The sequence below is a fragment of the Syngnathus floridae genome, chromosome 16 (assembly GCF_059516105.1).
Source record: "Syngnathus floridae isolate MCC-2025c chromosome 16, RoL_Sflo_1.0, whole genome shotgun sequence".
In the NCBI taxonomy this organism is placed as follows: Eukaryota; Metazoa; Chordata; class Actinopteri; order Syngnathiformes; family Syngnathidae; genus Syngnathus; species Syngnathus floridae.
Window position 1 is genome coordinate 2,840,687 of NC_142428.1, and position 12,500 is coordinate 2,853,186.

The 12,500-nt window shown below is 47.1% G+C and overlaps 1 protein-coding gene across 6 annotated transcripts; it reads left to right on the top strand.

Moving 5' to 3' along the window:
• Positions 1-20: 20 nt before the first annotated feature.
• map4k5 (mitogen-activated protein kinase kinase kinase kinase 5) lies at positions 21-12,459 on the top strand. Of its 6 annotated transcripts, XM_088399985.1 has the most exons (35): positions 21-434; positions 1,182-1,397; positions 2,194-2,251; positions 3,450-3,540; positions 3,639-3,703; positions 3,792-3,847; positions 3,933-3,980; positions 4,105-4,147; positions 4,314-4,386; positions 4,470-4,601; positions 4,707-4,769; positions 4,850-4,931; positions 5,008-5,124; positions 5,461-5,539; positions 5,759-5,812; positions 6,295-6,353; positions 6,434-6,501; positions 6,797-6,835; positions 7,110-7,154; positions 7,339-7,381; positions 7,462-7,672; positions 7,946-8,031; positions 8,129-8,170; positions 8,255-8,339; positions 8,420-8,499; positions 8,646-8,706; positions 9,238-9,352; positions 9,655-9,713; positions 9,782-9,885; positions 9,970-10,147; positions 10,236-10,304; positions 10,381-10,473; positions 10,539-10,609; positions 11,538-11,593; positions 11,691-12,459. In XM_088399985.1, exons 2-35 carry the CDS (start codon positions 1,290-1,292, stop codon positions 11,776-11,778), a joined length of 2,721 nt encoding a protein of 906 aa, XP_088256111.1. In that variant the 5' UTR covers positions 21-434; positions 1,182-1,289; the 3' UTR covers positions 11,779-12,459. The 6 variants fall into 6 exon arrangements, with proteins under 6 accessions (XP_088256111.1, XP_088256112.1, XP_088256114.1 ...); XM_088399986.1 differs by lacking the exon at positions 6,797-6,835; XM_088399987.1 differs by lacking the exon at positions 5,759-5,812 and having other exon boundaries at positions 22-434.
• Positions 12,460-12,500: the final 41 nt, after the last annotated feature.

The window sequence follows — 12,500 nt, forward strand, 5'->3', positions numbered from 1 at the left end:
AACAGGTTTATTATTGACGAGGTGTTCATGAACGCCTCATCAGGATCCTGAAATTTACGGAGATTAACAGCAACCGACTGTTGTTTTGTTTAAACGCATTGGCGTATTAAACTAACACATGGAATCGTTTGTATTTTCCACGTTTTGACGTCTGACGAATTTTTGGGGAACGGGACTCTCCTCTCTGAAGCTGTCAACCGAGTAAAGAAGATGACATGTCCGAAAGAAGTTGTTGGCGACGACTGCTGTTGAACGAGGTCGTCTCTTGCCCGTAGAAGAGCCACTGAGAGCCGTCTCAACTTTTGAACGCCTCAGTATCAAAAAGAGGACGTCCGGTTGAAAGGCTACCTCCCTTTTCACCGTGATTTTCGACGTTAAAAGTGTCAAATGGACATTTGAGTCTAAAAACCACGGCCGAGTCGTCCACGCGAACGGTAAGCACCAGGCAGCTCAAGTTAGGAGAAACTAGCCGTTAGCATTAGCCAGGGATGCTAACCACCCTCCAGCTTCATCGTTCAAAGAAATGGAGGATCTGGGCCCGGCTATTTCCTGGCGTTGTTGCTTTCTAACTATTAGTAGAAGGCGCGTTTGAACCTCTGTAAAATGCGTTTTGGTTAACTTTATGTTTTTACAACTACCCAGAAACATCTAAAAACTTGTTTTTGTGAAACATTTTCACTGTTTTGCGGTTTTTAACACTTTTCCGACAATTAGACTGCACCCGTATGAAGCTGTTTTGCAGTGCTGGTTAAGCATTCCTGAAAGTGCTGCAGTTGGTTTGATATTTGTTTTTATTTCTTAAGTAAAATTAAAAGGTCATTTATTTAAACCGTGAACTGTTTCACTTTGTAAAAACTCAATAAACTTGTCTTCCATTCATCCTCATTATTAGGCCTTACTTTGAAATCATGCTACTTCTCTTCCTTTCTGTAATTAGTTCCTTTTTTTCCAAACCATTGTAATTTCTTTTAATCTTTTTTACTTCCTTTTATGCTTCCTTCCCCCATCCTACCTGTGATTTATTGACTCACTTCTTTGTGTTTCTACCTTACTGTACTCTTCCTTTCGTTCCCCTCATACATCCTCCACAAATATACTGTGATGGTTCGTTAAAGAAATAATAATAATAAAGATATATTTACAATAAAAAGTTACAAATAAATCATTTTCCTCATTTCCAGGCCATGGAGAAGCCGCAAGACCCAACTGAATAAACCGAGGACTCATCGATTAGTTCAGCGGCTCCAGCCGATAGCCCGCACCGGATTCCTCCTAAGGTCAGACCCACCATGGACATATTTCCTCGGCCCAGCGGCGAGATCCAGCGGCGAAACCCTCAACATGACTTTGAGCTCATCCAGCGGGTGGGAAGTGGCACCTATGGGGATGTCTACAAGGTATGTGCCACTGATTCCACAAGTAACTACTTTGTCACATCACTTTTTGAAGTAGAACTCATTTGCCAAATTCACTTTGTTTTGCAACTCCGCGTTGATGCGATGGAGAAAGTTGCGGCACACCAGTCTCCCAAATTTTTTTCCCCCTTGCTGAAATTCTTAAAAGGCCCCAAAAAGAATTTCTCATTCTGCTGCTTCCAAATGAAGTGAGATGTACTGTGTTGTCTGGAGAAGGTCCTTGTTTATCCATCTGCTGCAGATAAAGCATCGTTTCGCTCCCCCGCCTTTACTTCTTTCTATGCAAAGCCTCTGCGGCTGGAACCCCCCCACCCCTCACAGAACCCCGCTACCCACTATTCCACTTCCCCCACAAGGCCGGCAGTGGAATGCTGCGCCTGGAATTCTGGTATGCAGGGCCAAATCTCATCAGCGTGTCAACTGGCAGAAACACCCGAGATTTATTATTATTATATTTTTTTAATCGAGGTCAACAGTTCGCATGTTGCCGGTTTTATTCCCATCGCGCCGTTTACGTTCATACTTGACTCGTGCTGGATTAGAGGCGGCGGCCCGTCTTGACCTCAATCCCGATGCCTGACACGCCAAATCGTCGGCGTTCGCCGCAATAGCTGGGAAGCGAGATCTCAAATGGACTTTATTTTAAATCTGGTCATAAATAATAAATCTGACATCTGTTGTGATACAGATTCATTTATCGCTTGTTTGTTCCAAAATAAACGGGAGAAGGACCTCGAGGAAAATAATCGGATGTTAAACCGAGTATTGTGTCTTTCAGGCGCGCAACATCCAAACGGGAGAGCTGACCGCCGTCAAGATCATCAAGCTGGAAGCAGGTAGGAACACCCTCGCTGTCCCGTCCCGATCTACACTGACCAAATCGACGCCGTGCGGATTAGTGAGATTATCCAGATCCAACCGCCGAGCTCGGATGGCTGCGGGGAGGAGATTAAGAGTTTGCGATTTCTCTTTCATTTATTTACCGTGGTGGTCAGGTGGCCCATATGGCGTTTATTCCATCCACTACGAGTGTCCTGACTATAAATCTCAATTTGGAACCTTCACTCGAAACTCTTTCTGGGGGCCCGCTAGACTCACTTTTGCAGCGCAAATGTCTTTGCGATGTCAAAACTGGTCGGACCGGCATACGTGATGCTGGCACCGACTTCGAGAAACAAAGGCGCGGCCCGGCCCGCTAGCCAACAGATCACCTGAAGGTCTGCGCTCACTTCTGGATCGCTGCATTTTTTGACAGCTGCTGGTTTGGCAGATGAGTTTGAAAATATCTTTGACAGATGAAAGTGTGAGAGAATTCATCCAACAGTCGTCAACTCCCATAACAGCATGTTTCTTCCAGAAGCAGTCAACCCGGGGAGGAAGTCAAGTGTCTGTAAAAGTCACCACTGTGCCTGTAGTTTTTTTTTTTTTAGAAGCTCTGAGTCAAGTCCCTGAAATTAGCCTTTTCCCAAATATTTGTGGCCGCTGTGCTGCTGACTCGTACGTTACTGTCAACACACGCACAAAGCCAAGGAACATGCAGAGACTTTTAAAGCGACCTTTTGCAAATTCACAGTTTGTGAAAACACAGTTTTGCAAACCCTCAGCAAGTTTTCAAACCTTGATTTTGTTTTTTCTCCCATTTTCAAAACTAAATTTGCTTTGACAGCAGACCTCATGGCTATCTGGAGAGATGAATATTGATTTAATCAGTGCACACAGTGCCAGTCACCTCAACTTCTAACTCTGTTTCAAATCTAACGTGGACTTTGGAATCTCAAAAATCAATAGCAGTAGAAGCATCTGGCTGACATTTAAAAAAAAAAATCTCTGACTGGAGTTACACATGTAAAAGTTAAAAGTACAAGGTGTTCAGTTTGATGGAGCTCTTGTGTGTAGTAAAAAAAAAAAAGTCCAAGCCCTCGTTTGAATCTCTCAGCTGAGCGACTCAACTCACGTGGTCAAGAATTGGCTCAAATCAGAGATTCAGATTTCTCCTTGCGACGTTAACGTGTTTTCCGTGCTGGTGTGTTCCAGGGGACGACTTTTCCATCATCCAGCAGGAAATCTTCATGGTGAAGGAATGCATGCACCACAACATTGTGGCCTACTTTGGGAGCTACCTCTGGTGAGAGCGCCCGCCGTCAGTGTCGCTCTTCATTTAACATGTCAACGGCGGAAAGTCACATGCTAACTGTTGAAAACTTTTTGCTGTGCTCTGCTCAGTCGAGAGAAGCTGTGGATATGCATGGAGTACTGCGGTGGCGGATCCCTGCAGGACATTTATCATGGTGTGGAATTTTTTATTTTTTTTATTTTATATATAAACAGCAGTGTTTCTTTAATTGCACTCACACGATTGTCTCACGTGTGTTACAGTTACCGGTCCTCTTTCAGAGGTGCAGATTGCGTACGTCTGCCGGGAGACTTTACAGGTAATAAGCTCTTTTTTTGTTTTATCTTAGATTTTTTTTATTCAAGAGCTTCTTTTCAACAAAGACTGATTTTTTTTTCTCTCAGGGTTTGGGATACCTCCACACCAAAGGCAAGATGCACCGTGACATTAAGGTACATAAATATTTGTACTTTGAATTGCCATCTACGCGTTGCAGATGTTTCTAAGCGTGTGGCATGATGTGGGGTTTCACGCACAGGGAATAACTCCTCGTGTTTTTTTGTGTTGTGTTTACAGGGCGCCAACATACTTCTGACAAACGACGGTGACGTGAAGTTAGGTAAGCGGCTCTCGCGTGTCCTCATTCCTCAGCTCGTTTCGCAACCCTCAAAACTCCCACGTATGAGTGTGTGTGCGTTGTCTTGGGTATTTTCATTTTGTGCATTTGTGCAATTTTGTGTGTGGGTTTGTGTCGTGTGTATTTTATGTATGTGTTTTGCGCGCAGCTGATTTTGGCGTCGCAGCAAAAATAACCGCCACCATCGCCAAGAGAAAGTCCTTCATCGGGACGCCTTACTGGTGAGTACGGTTCCCAGTGAGGCATTTCGGAAAACTAGCTTGAGAGGCTCCAACCATCTGATTCTCCGCTTGACGTTGTGCAGGATGGCTCCGGAGGTGGCGGCGGTGGAGAAGAACGGCGGCTACAACCAGCTGTGCGACATCTGGGCGGTGGGCATCACCTCCATCGAGCTGGCGGAGTTGCAGCCGCCCATGTTTGACCTGCACCCGATGAGGTAAGCGGTGAAAATTCACCTGAAGTAATAGTCGTTAGCATAAAAGAATAGCTGCCCAAGTCGTTTATGTGAATGGCGATCCAATGTCTGATGCCGTTTATTTAGGGCCTTGTTTCTGATGTCAAAGAGCAGCTTCCAACCACCCAAGCTAAAAGACAAAAACAAATGGTGAGTGACCCCCCCCCTTCCCCGGAATATGCTGTAGAAGCCTTCCTTTGAGCACGACGTTGTGACTTTTGTCGCCGCAGGTCCGCCGCCTTCCACAACTTTGTCAAAGTGTCCCTGACCAAGAACCCCAAGAAGAGGCCCACTGCCGACAAGCTCCTTTCGGTAATCAAAAGCTTCCTTTTTATAGCGACGACGTACGCGCTCGAGCGTCTTCCCCTAACTTCTTTGTTCGGCGCAGCACGTGTACGTGTCACAGACGGGCTTGACGAGGCGGCTCGCCGTCGACCTCCTGGACAAGATGAACAACCCCGACAACCACCAGCATTACAACGAGGCGGACGACGATGACCTTGAGGTAAGTTGTGTCGCCCTACGCCTTGTTAAACATTTTCTCGTGAACCAGACTTTCCAGCTAAGAAGGAAGTGATATGAATCAACTTGTTAAAGTTTAAAAAAAAGCTGGGGGAGGGCATGCGAATGAGTTTAAAAGCTTGTATAGGCCAACTGATGTACTTGCGTTGACTATATTTACACAAAAGTCATCCTGACCATGATGAGTCAGACCCATCTTATCAGCGGCCGAATATGTTCAATAAGATTTGGGCTGTTCAAATAAAATTGCTGCCAAATTGCTGTAATTCAGCTGAAATGTAAAAGAATGTGATAAAACAGCGCCCGATCTGTTCCGCAGCCCCTCTCGGTGGTCCGGCACACCATCCGCTCCACCAACAAGCAAGCTCGGGCAGAGAGGACGCGCTCAGAGATGGCCTGTAAGTACCAAAAAAAAAAAAAAACACCAATTCAGCTAGAGGTGTTAGCAACCCAGCCGTTCAGGTCACTCGATGTCCCACTCATTCTGCACTGGCGCTGTTCCAAGTGTGTGTAGAAATAGAACAATCGACCCTAGACGCACGTGCGTGTGTGTGTGTGTGTCTGATCCCGTGGGCCGTTCCGCACGATTTAGCACATATGTCTTTCTCACCTTGAAGCAAACAATAGGACAGAGCGAGGAGGGCCGCAATCCCCTCAAGGGAGCCAAGCAGGTCAGTGGCGACGTAGCCACCACGCCGCTCGCGTGTGTAGTTTGTGTTTTGTAACTCCCGCGCTCACCCTCTTGTGTGGTCTTGTCGTAACACGTAACCTCCCCACACCTAAAGAAAGTGTTCACGGCTCGCTGACAGAAATAGCATTGTTTTACCTATGACTAATAGGATCCTAATGTTTGACTCATACCCGAACGACTCGGCACTTTCTCTTGCTTTTTGTGTGTTTTTGACACCACAGAGTTGACGCATACTCGATAACTGAGATATATCAATAATTCCTGAGGTCTGGTTAATGTTTGGGCATGGTTTTAATTTTTAAGCTTATAGTTGATCCGTTCTGGTCATGTTTTTGAGATCAACCCAAAGCCTGACATCCAGTCGCCCACGCTCCCCCAAAAATCATGACACGGTGGACCTCAGTGAACCCTCAAAGGCCACCGAGTCACCATTTAAACAAGTGTCTCCTTTGTCGTTGGCAGTCGACAAGTTGCAATTCGAGCCGCCGCTGCGCAAAGAAACGGAAGCGCATTCGGAAATGGTGAGGATGGAACGGCAGGCGGCGGTGCCGGCGCGCAATTGTGTCAAGCCGCTGCAATATGTGCTGCTGTCTTCCCGCAGGATGTGAGTAAAGATACTGACTTCCAGTCCCCCTGGAGCCCCTTTGCTGAGGGGGGGATAACAGCCAGGTAAGGCAGCTGCTCTTGTTGACACCCCTTTTTTAAATTTGGCTTGATCTTCCTCTTGCACGTCCACGATGAAGTGTTGAAAGTTATGACCGGCTGATTGATTCTTAATGAGCATGACCCCCGACCCCGTGCGCTTGCCGTATGTTTTTATGTCACGCAAGCGAGCTCCTTCTCACGTCTCCCTTTTTGCTTTGCTTGTTTCTCTCTATCTCTCTCCCCACCCTCTTTTTTTTTTTTTTTTGCTTTTGGCCTGTCTTGTCTCTCACCTGCCCTGCACACACCCCCCTCACCGAAGGAGTCTCCTCAAAAGCGTTGAGGACGAGTTGTTCCAACGGTAACGCCTTAACACTGCTGTTGCTTGTCTTCTACCGTCGTGCATCCAATTAGCGCAAATTCCAAAATTACTTTGACATCCAGTTGCTAGTTTGTGTTGCGTTGTCATTTCAAACCCCTCATCCTGTCAAATTGATATCGGGTGAATATTTTGAAGAGTAACTCCCCCCGCCTCGCATGTATGCATGTATATCGACCCTTCCTCATGATACAGCATCCCCGAATGCCACAGAGGAGTGTGACCCATTCTCTCTGCTTTACTTTACTCGCTGCAGGGGACACGTCGCTCACCTCCATGACGCCTTCAATGATGTGGAACTGTGAGGACATGCTTAATCGCAATCACACGCATGCGCTGTACTCACACGACCTTAACGAAAGCCAAAAACACGTTTGGTCTTGTCGCTACGTTCGATAAATCCTGCAAACACAAAAGTTATCCAACATTGCTGATTGTGGTTCTCATTTCTTCATCCATCCATTTGATGTTTTTATTTATTTCAGATCCACTCTCAAGCCAGGGTATCCTCCTCCTCGGCCCCCGAAGGTGAGAGAACGTCTGAATTCTCATTTTGAAGAAATAATGCAGTACGTGACCATGGACTTGCCGTTGTCTCGTTGCCGCAGCCCCGCTTGCGCATCCCCTGCGAGGACGCCGCCCTCAACGACGAGCAGTCGCTGACCGTCCGGCGCTTCCCCAACGGCGAAAACAGTCCGAGCCAGGCGTTGCGACGCCTGAGCACGCCGGATCACGGCAACAAAGCCAGGAGCTCGTCGCCGGACTATCTTTCCGTCAGCGTCAGCAGCCCTGGGCTCCTGTCGCACGCCTCGGACCAGGGTAAGGACCTGCTAGAACAACGGCAGCTTTATTAAAATCTGAAAAAAAATTGGTAGTTCAAGTCGTTAAAAGGAAATCTAGAAGGATTCCAAAAACACATGGGGAAATATGTTTTAGAATTTGATGATCAGATTGCTTCATTGGTCATGTTTCTTTTTTACAAAGCTGTCAGTAAGTGTGAATGCAAAGGTGAGGGAGAGCTCCAACTGTCAAGTTTCTCCGCATTCGGTTGTCGCACAATGTGCAATAACACATTTGCCTCCCGTCCCTAAGACGACGACTCGGACGGAAGCTTGAATGGCGACAGCCCCAAGCCGGCCCCCCACCGGGCGCATCGGAAGCTGAAGAAGGATTTTCCCGTAAGTATTTCAACACACTCGACTACGTCAAAAAGTAGCATTGCGGCATTGTAAGTTTTGCAGATAAACAATTGTCACCATTTGTCTCCTCTGGTAGAAACCAGCTATCAACGGCTTGCCGCCAACACCCAAAGTGCTGGTGAGTGAGCAGTCTGCACTCTTGAACTCTGTGTGCTTGCAATATGATTTCTCAAAAAAAAAATTTTTATTTGTGGGGTGGCAGATGGGCGCTTGCTTCTCCAAAGTGTTCGATGGGTGTCCCCTGAAGATCAACTGCGCCACCTCCTGGATCCATCCGGACACCAAAGGTGACGCCGATTTCACATGACCACGCCTGCCCACTTCAGACTTTTTCCACCATCCTGATGCACGTTTATTATTTATATAGACCAGTACCTGATCTTTGGGACAGAGGATGGCATCTACACGCTCAATCTGAACGAGCTGCACGAGGCCACGATGGAGCAGGTAAAGCCAGCTGGAGTCAAGAGTAAAAAATAAAATAAAAAAAATGCAACTGTGTCACAGAATCATATGCACTTAGTGTCCAAGCTGGATCGGTTTCCACCGTCGCAATGCCGTGTTGGTCATACAAGGTCTTTGTCTCCTTGCAGCTGTTCCCCAGGAAGTGCACGTGGCTGTACGTTATCAACAACAACCTGATGTCTTTATCGGGTAAGTGGCGCCGGCCCTCGTTACCCGTCAGCGTCATCGCCCGCCGCTGCTTTTGTCCCGCGTTATCTGCCGACGCCGCCCCGTGCTGAAAAGAGAAGTCATTTTCCCTTTGTGCCTTTTCGGCGTGCCTCTCGAGAGCTGCTGTCGCTCACCCGGTTGGGAGATTTATAGAACCGTGTCGGTTTAGAATAAACAAGCTTTGTCCCATGGCTGCCAAATTTGAAGACTATGGAGGAGCAAGTCTTCAAATGTTTTGATCATAGCTTAGATTCGACATCCTGCTTGTAGTGTGAAACCAAAATGGCTGAATCACTTGTCACGGTTTGATGTGCTTGACCTCTGCCCTCTTCTCATTTCTGTCCGCCCTGCTCCCACCTGGCTTCACTTGACACTCTACTAACCGGCTTCACCAGAAGGTAACGCGCTTCACAACATCGTCACACTTTTAGCTCACGTCTAACCCGGCTCAAACTTCCAAGCTGCTGTTTTGAAAATGTTTCTTTCTGTAACTGGCCGTGGCTTGTCCCGCAGGGAAAAACTTCCAGCTGTACTCCCACAACCTCATTGGGCTCTTTGAGCAGCTGAAGAAACCCGGCTTGGCCGCCCAGCTCCAGACGCACCGCTTCCCCGACAAGATTCTGCCAAGGTGACGGCCGCGCAGTCACTTTTTTCGTCCCAAGGAAACACAGTCTCAAATTCCGTTGCCTCAATCAATATTCAATATTATGTTCCCCTTTTAAAGGCCTCGATGAATTGCCTTTCTGTTACTTCCGACGGGCTAACGGCGTTCTGCCGCGACTTGGCAGCCGCAAAGTAGTCAGCGCCTTTTGTGTACTCATTCGCGGTCGACTGTTCGCTGGCACCAAAACGAAAGCTTTGTCCCGCTCGGCCCAATTCACGACGTCTGTTTTTCGGCGGGCCTGACAGAGAGCTATTTTGTCCCCTCAGGAGGTTCGCCTTGACAACCAAGATCCCCGACACAAAGGGTTGTCACAAGTGCTGCATCGGTGAGTTGAGCTTTTATTTCTCCGTCTCGAGCTGAAAATCGTCTCATCATATTTTTCCCCTTCGACAGTGCGCAACCCGTACACTGGGCACAAATACCTTTGCGGAGCGCTGCAGTCCGGCATTGTCCTCCTGCAGTGGTATGAGCCCATGCAGAGGTTCATGCTCATCAAGGTGAGTCCCACGTCATGTGAAATCAGCCACCACCACGAGCCATCGCCTCTAACGCCCGCGCGGTATGACCCTTGACCCCGACAGCACTTTGACTTCCCGCTTCCCAGTCCGCTGAAAGTGTTTGAGATGCTGGTGGTGCCCGAGCAGGAGTACCCGCTGCTGTGCGTGGCCATCAGCCAAGGCGCCGAGCCCGGCCAGGTGGTGCGCTTCGAGACCATTAACCTCAACTCCTGCTCTTCCTGGTTTACCGAGATGGGAACCAGTAAGTACTTTGTTGACTCTTCTCCAATCCTATTTTTTTTGGACATTTTTAAATATTGACTTTGTGAGCATGTCATCTCTACCTGCAGGTAATCAGCAGGTGGATGCCATCCACGTCACCCAGCTGGAAAGAGACACAGTGTTGGTGTGTTTGGACCGTAAGTGGATCCTGTTGCCGGCATTCCGGAAGAAGTCTCAAATCGTCTCAATCTGATCGACGTGCTTTCCACACAGAAAACTTGAAGATTGTCAACCTTCAAGGCAAACTGAAGTCCAACAAGAAGCTGGCGTCCGAGCTCAGTTTTGACTTTGGCATCGGATCAGTTGGTAGGCTTGACCTTTGAATACAAATGATGATGATGATGATGATGGAAGGAAAATGTCTTTTGCAGTGTGCCTGCAGGACAGCGTTCTGGCCTTCTGGAAGCACGGCATGCAGGGCAAGAGCTTCAAATCCAACGAGGTACCGAATGAGGTTGGATCAAGAGTTGTTAGGAGAATCGATGCCAAAATGATTTACAGCCCCAGTATGAGTTGACCATCAAGATGTTTGTGGTATTTTCTCGGAGCGGCAAGTGTCCCTGACTTGTGCTTGTGTAGTTGTGTGTTTTGCGTATCACACAATGACACGCGGGTGATCCCGAGTGCGGCGAGTGACTTTGCGTGCACGGCGGGTAATGAACTTGTCGTCGGCGTGAACCTGATCACTAGTCGCTCTCGCTCACACAATAAAAGTTCAAGAGATCGCGGTTAGGTGAAGCATTTTGTTTTGATGGAAGACGATACCGCCAGTGACTTGGCCGCCATCCGTTTCTTTTTTTTTTTTTTTTTAAATGTCAGCAGGCATGCAAAATTGATGCCCCGTCATAAACACGACAGTGAGCGGCTTTGAATAATTCAGCTTTTGTGTGGGTATGATTCCTTCACGGGCGAGCGCTTCTTCGATGGACATTTGTTCGCCGGCCGCCTCCGTCAACACCCGAAACCCAGATCACATCTCGTCCGAGTCGAGCGCTTAACACCGCGCAGGTGTCGCCCGTTACGGCTCGCGGCAACCGGCCGGCTGAAATGTCAACACGTTTTTTTTTTACACGCAGTGTCGGGCTTCGTGATGCTGACACGCAGACGGAACTTTCCGTGGACCAACTAGCCTTTGACTTTCAGTCAATATTTACTTATCAAGCGTGACACAAAAATAAGTTCAATAAGTTACATGCAACAAAACAACAACACAAACACGCAGACTGCAATTCTTTGGGACTGTCAAGGGTCCGAAAAAGAAGTTATTTTATTCCCCATATATTTTTCAATTCATCATTTATTATAATAATTGGAATTTGCATTGACCTCAAAGATCCTTTTCAACAACTCTCTTGTGTGTTGATTCACAGGTAACTCAGGAGATCTGCGACCCAAGCAGAGTTTTCCGCCTCCTCGGATCCGACAGGTTGGTACCGATCATCTTTTTGGGACCCCATTAGGGTTCTACTCGGTTCCACGATTGTGTTTTTGAACAATTTTATTCCCCCCCCGCTTCTCTCCAGGGTGGTGGTTTTGGAGAGCCGGCCGACGGACAACCCGACGGCGTTGAGCAACCTCTACATCCTGGCTGGTCATGAGAACAGTTACTGATCCACCAGGTGGATTTTTTTTATTCTTTATTTACATTACACAAGGAGAACCTTTGTGTCCCCGCTGGTTTACGTTGATCTGACCGGCTGCTCAGCGCGTCCGACTCTCAAGGAGCCCGAGAGGAACGTCCATCACACCAAAAGGTCACAAATAAGAACTTTTTTTTTTTTTTTTAATCTTGTACATTTTACATCCACTTATTTGGAGGTACCATAAGTGCCATTAAAAGCTGGTGAGTATCTTTTTGGGAGACTTTTAGCACCCCGAGGCTTGGAACTTCTGCCATCCCACTTGAGCGGGAGCCACACGAGTGTTATTTAAACAATATTTATTTTTATTATTAACATTAACCTCGGGTATGTCCAACTAATAACCAGCATCCTTCTGAGCAGCTTTTGGGTTCTTGTTTTTTTGCGATGTAATATAGTCGCATCCATACTTTTAAATAGAAATGTACAAATGTGCCCCCTCCCTAGCTTTTAAACTTTTATAGACCTTTAACTTTGTATTTGCACGGTGTAAGCACTTTTGTACATTTTTCCTTTTTTTTTTTTAAAAATGTAATTTAAAACGACAACATGAGGGACAACGCGCTTCTGTCAACATCCTTGCATTCCCTTTGCAAAATATTGCTGTATTGGTTTTGTTGTTTTAATAAAAAAAAAGGACAGCTGTTGTTGACCCGTTGTTTGCATGTTACTGAGAAAAGCGTGTACTGTATT

Excerpts from the sequence above, each read along its gene's own strand:
- map4k5 (XM_088399985.1), top strand. The coding sequence starts at position 1,290 with ATGGACATATTTCCTCGGCCCAGCGGCGAGATCCAGCGGCGAAACCCT. Across the intron at positions 9,353-9,654 it reads CCCGACAAGATTCTGCCAAG|GAGGTTCGCCTTGACAACCA; the intron begins GTGACGGCCGCG and ends TTGTCCCCTCAG. Across the intron at positions 10,148-10,235 it reads GTTTACCGAGATGGGAACCA|GTAATCAGCAGGTGGATGCC; the intron begins GTAAGTACTTTG and ends CTCTACCTGCAG.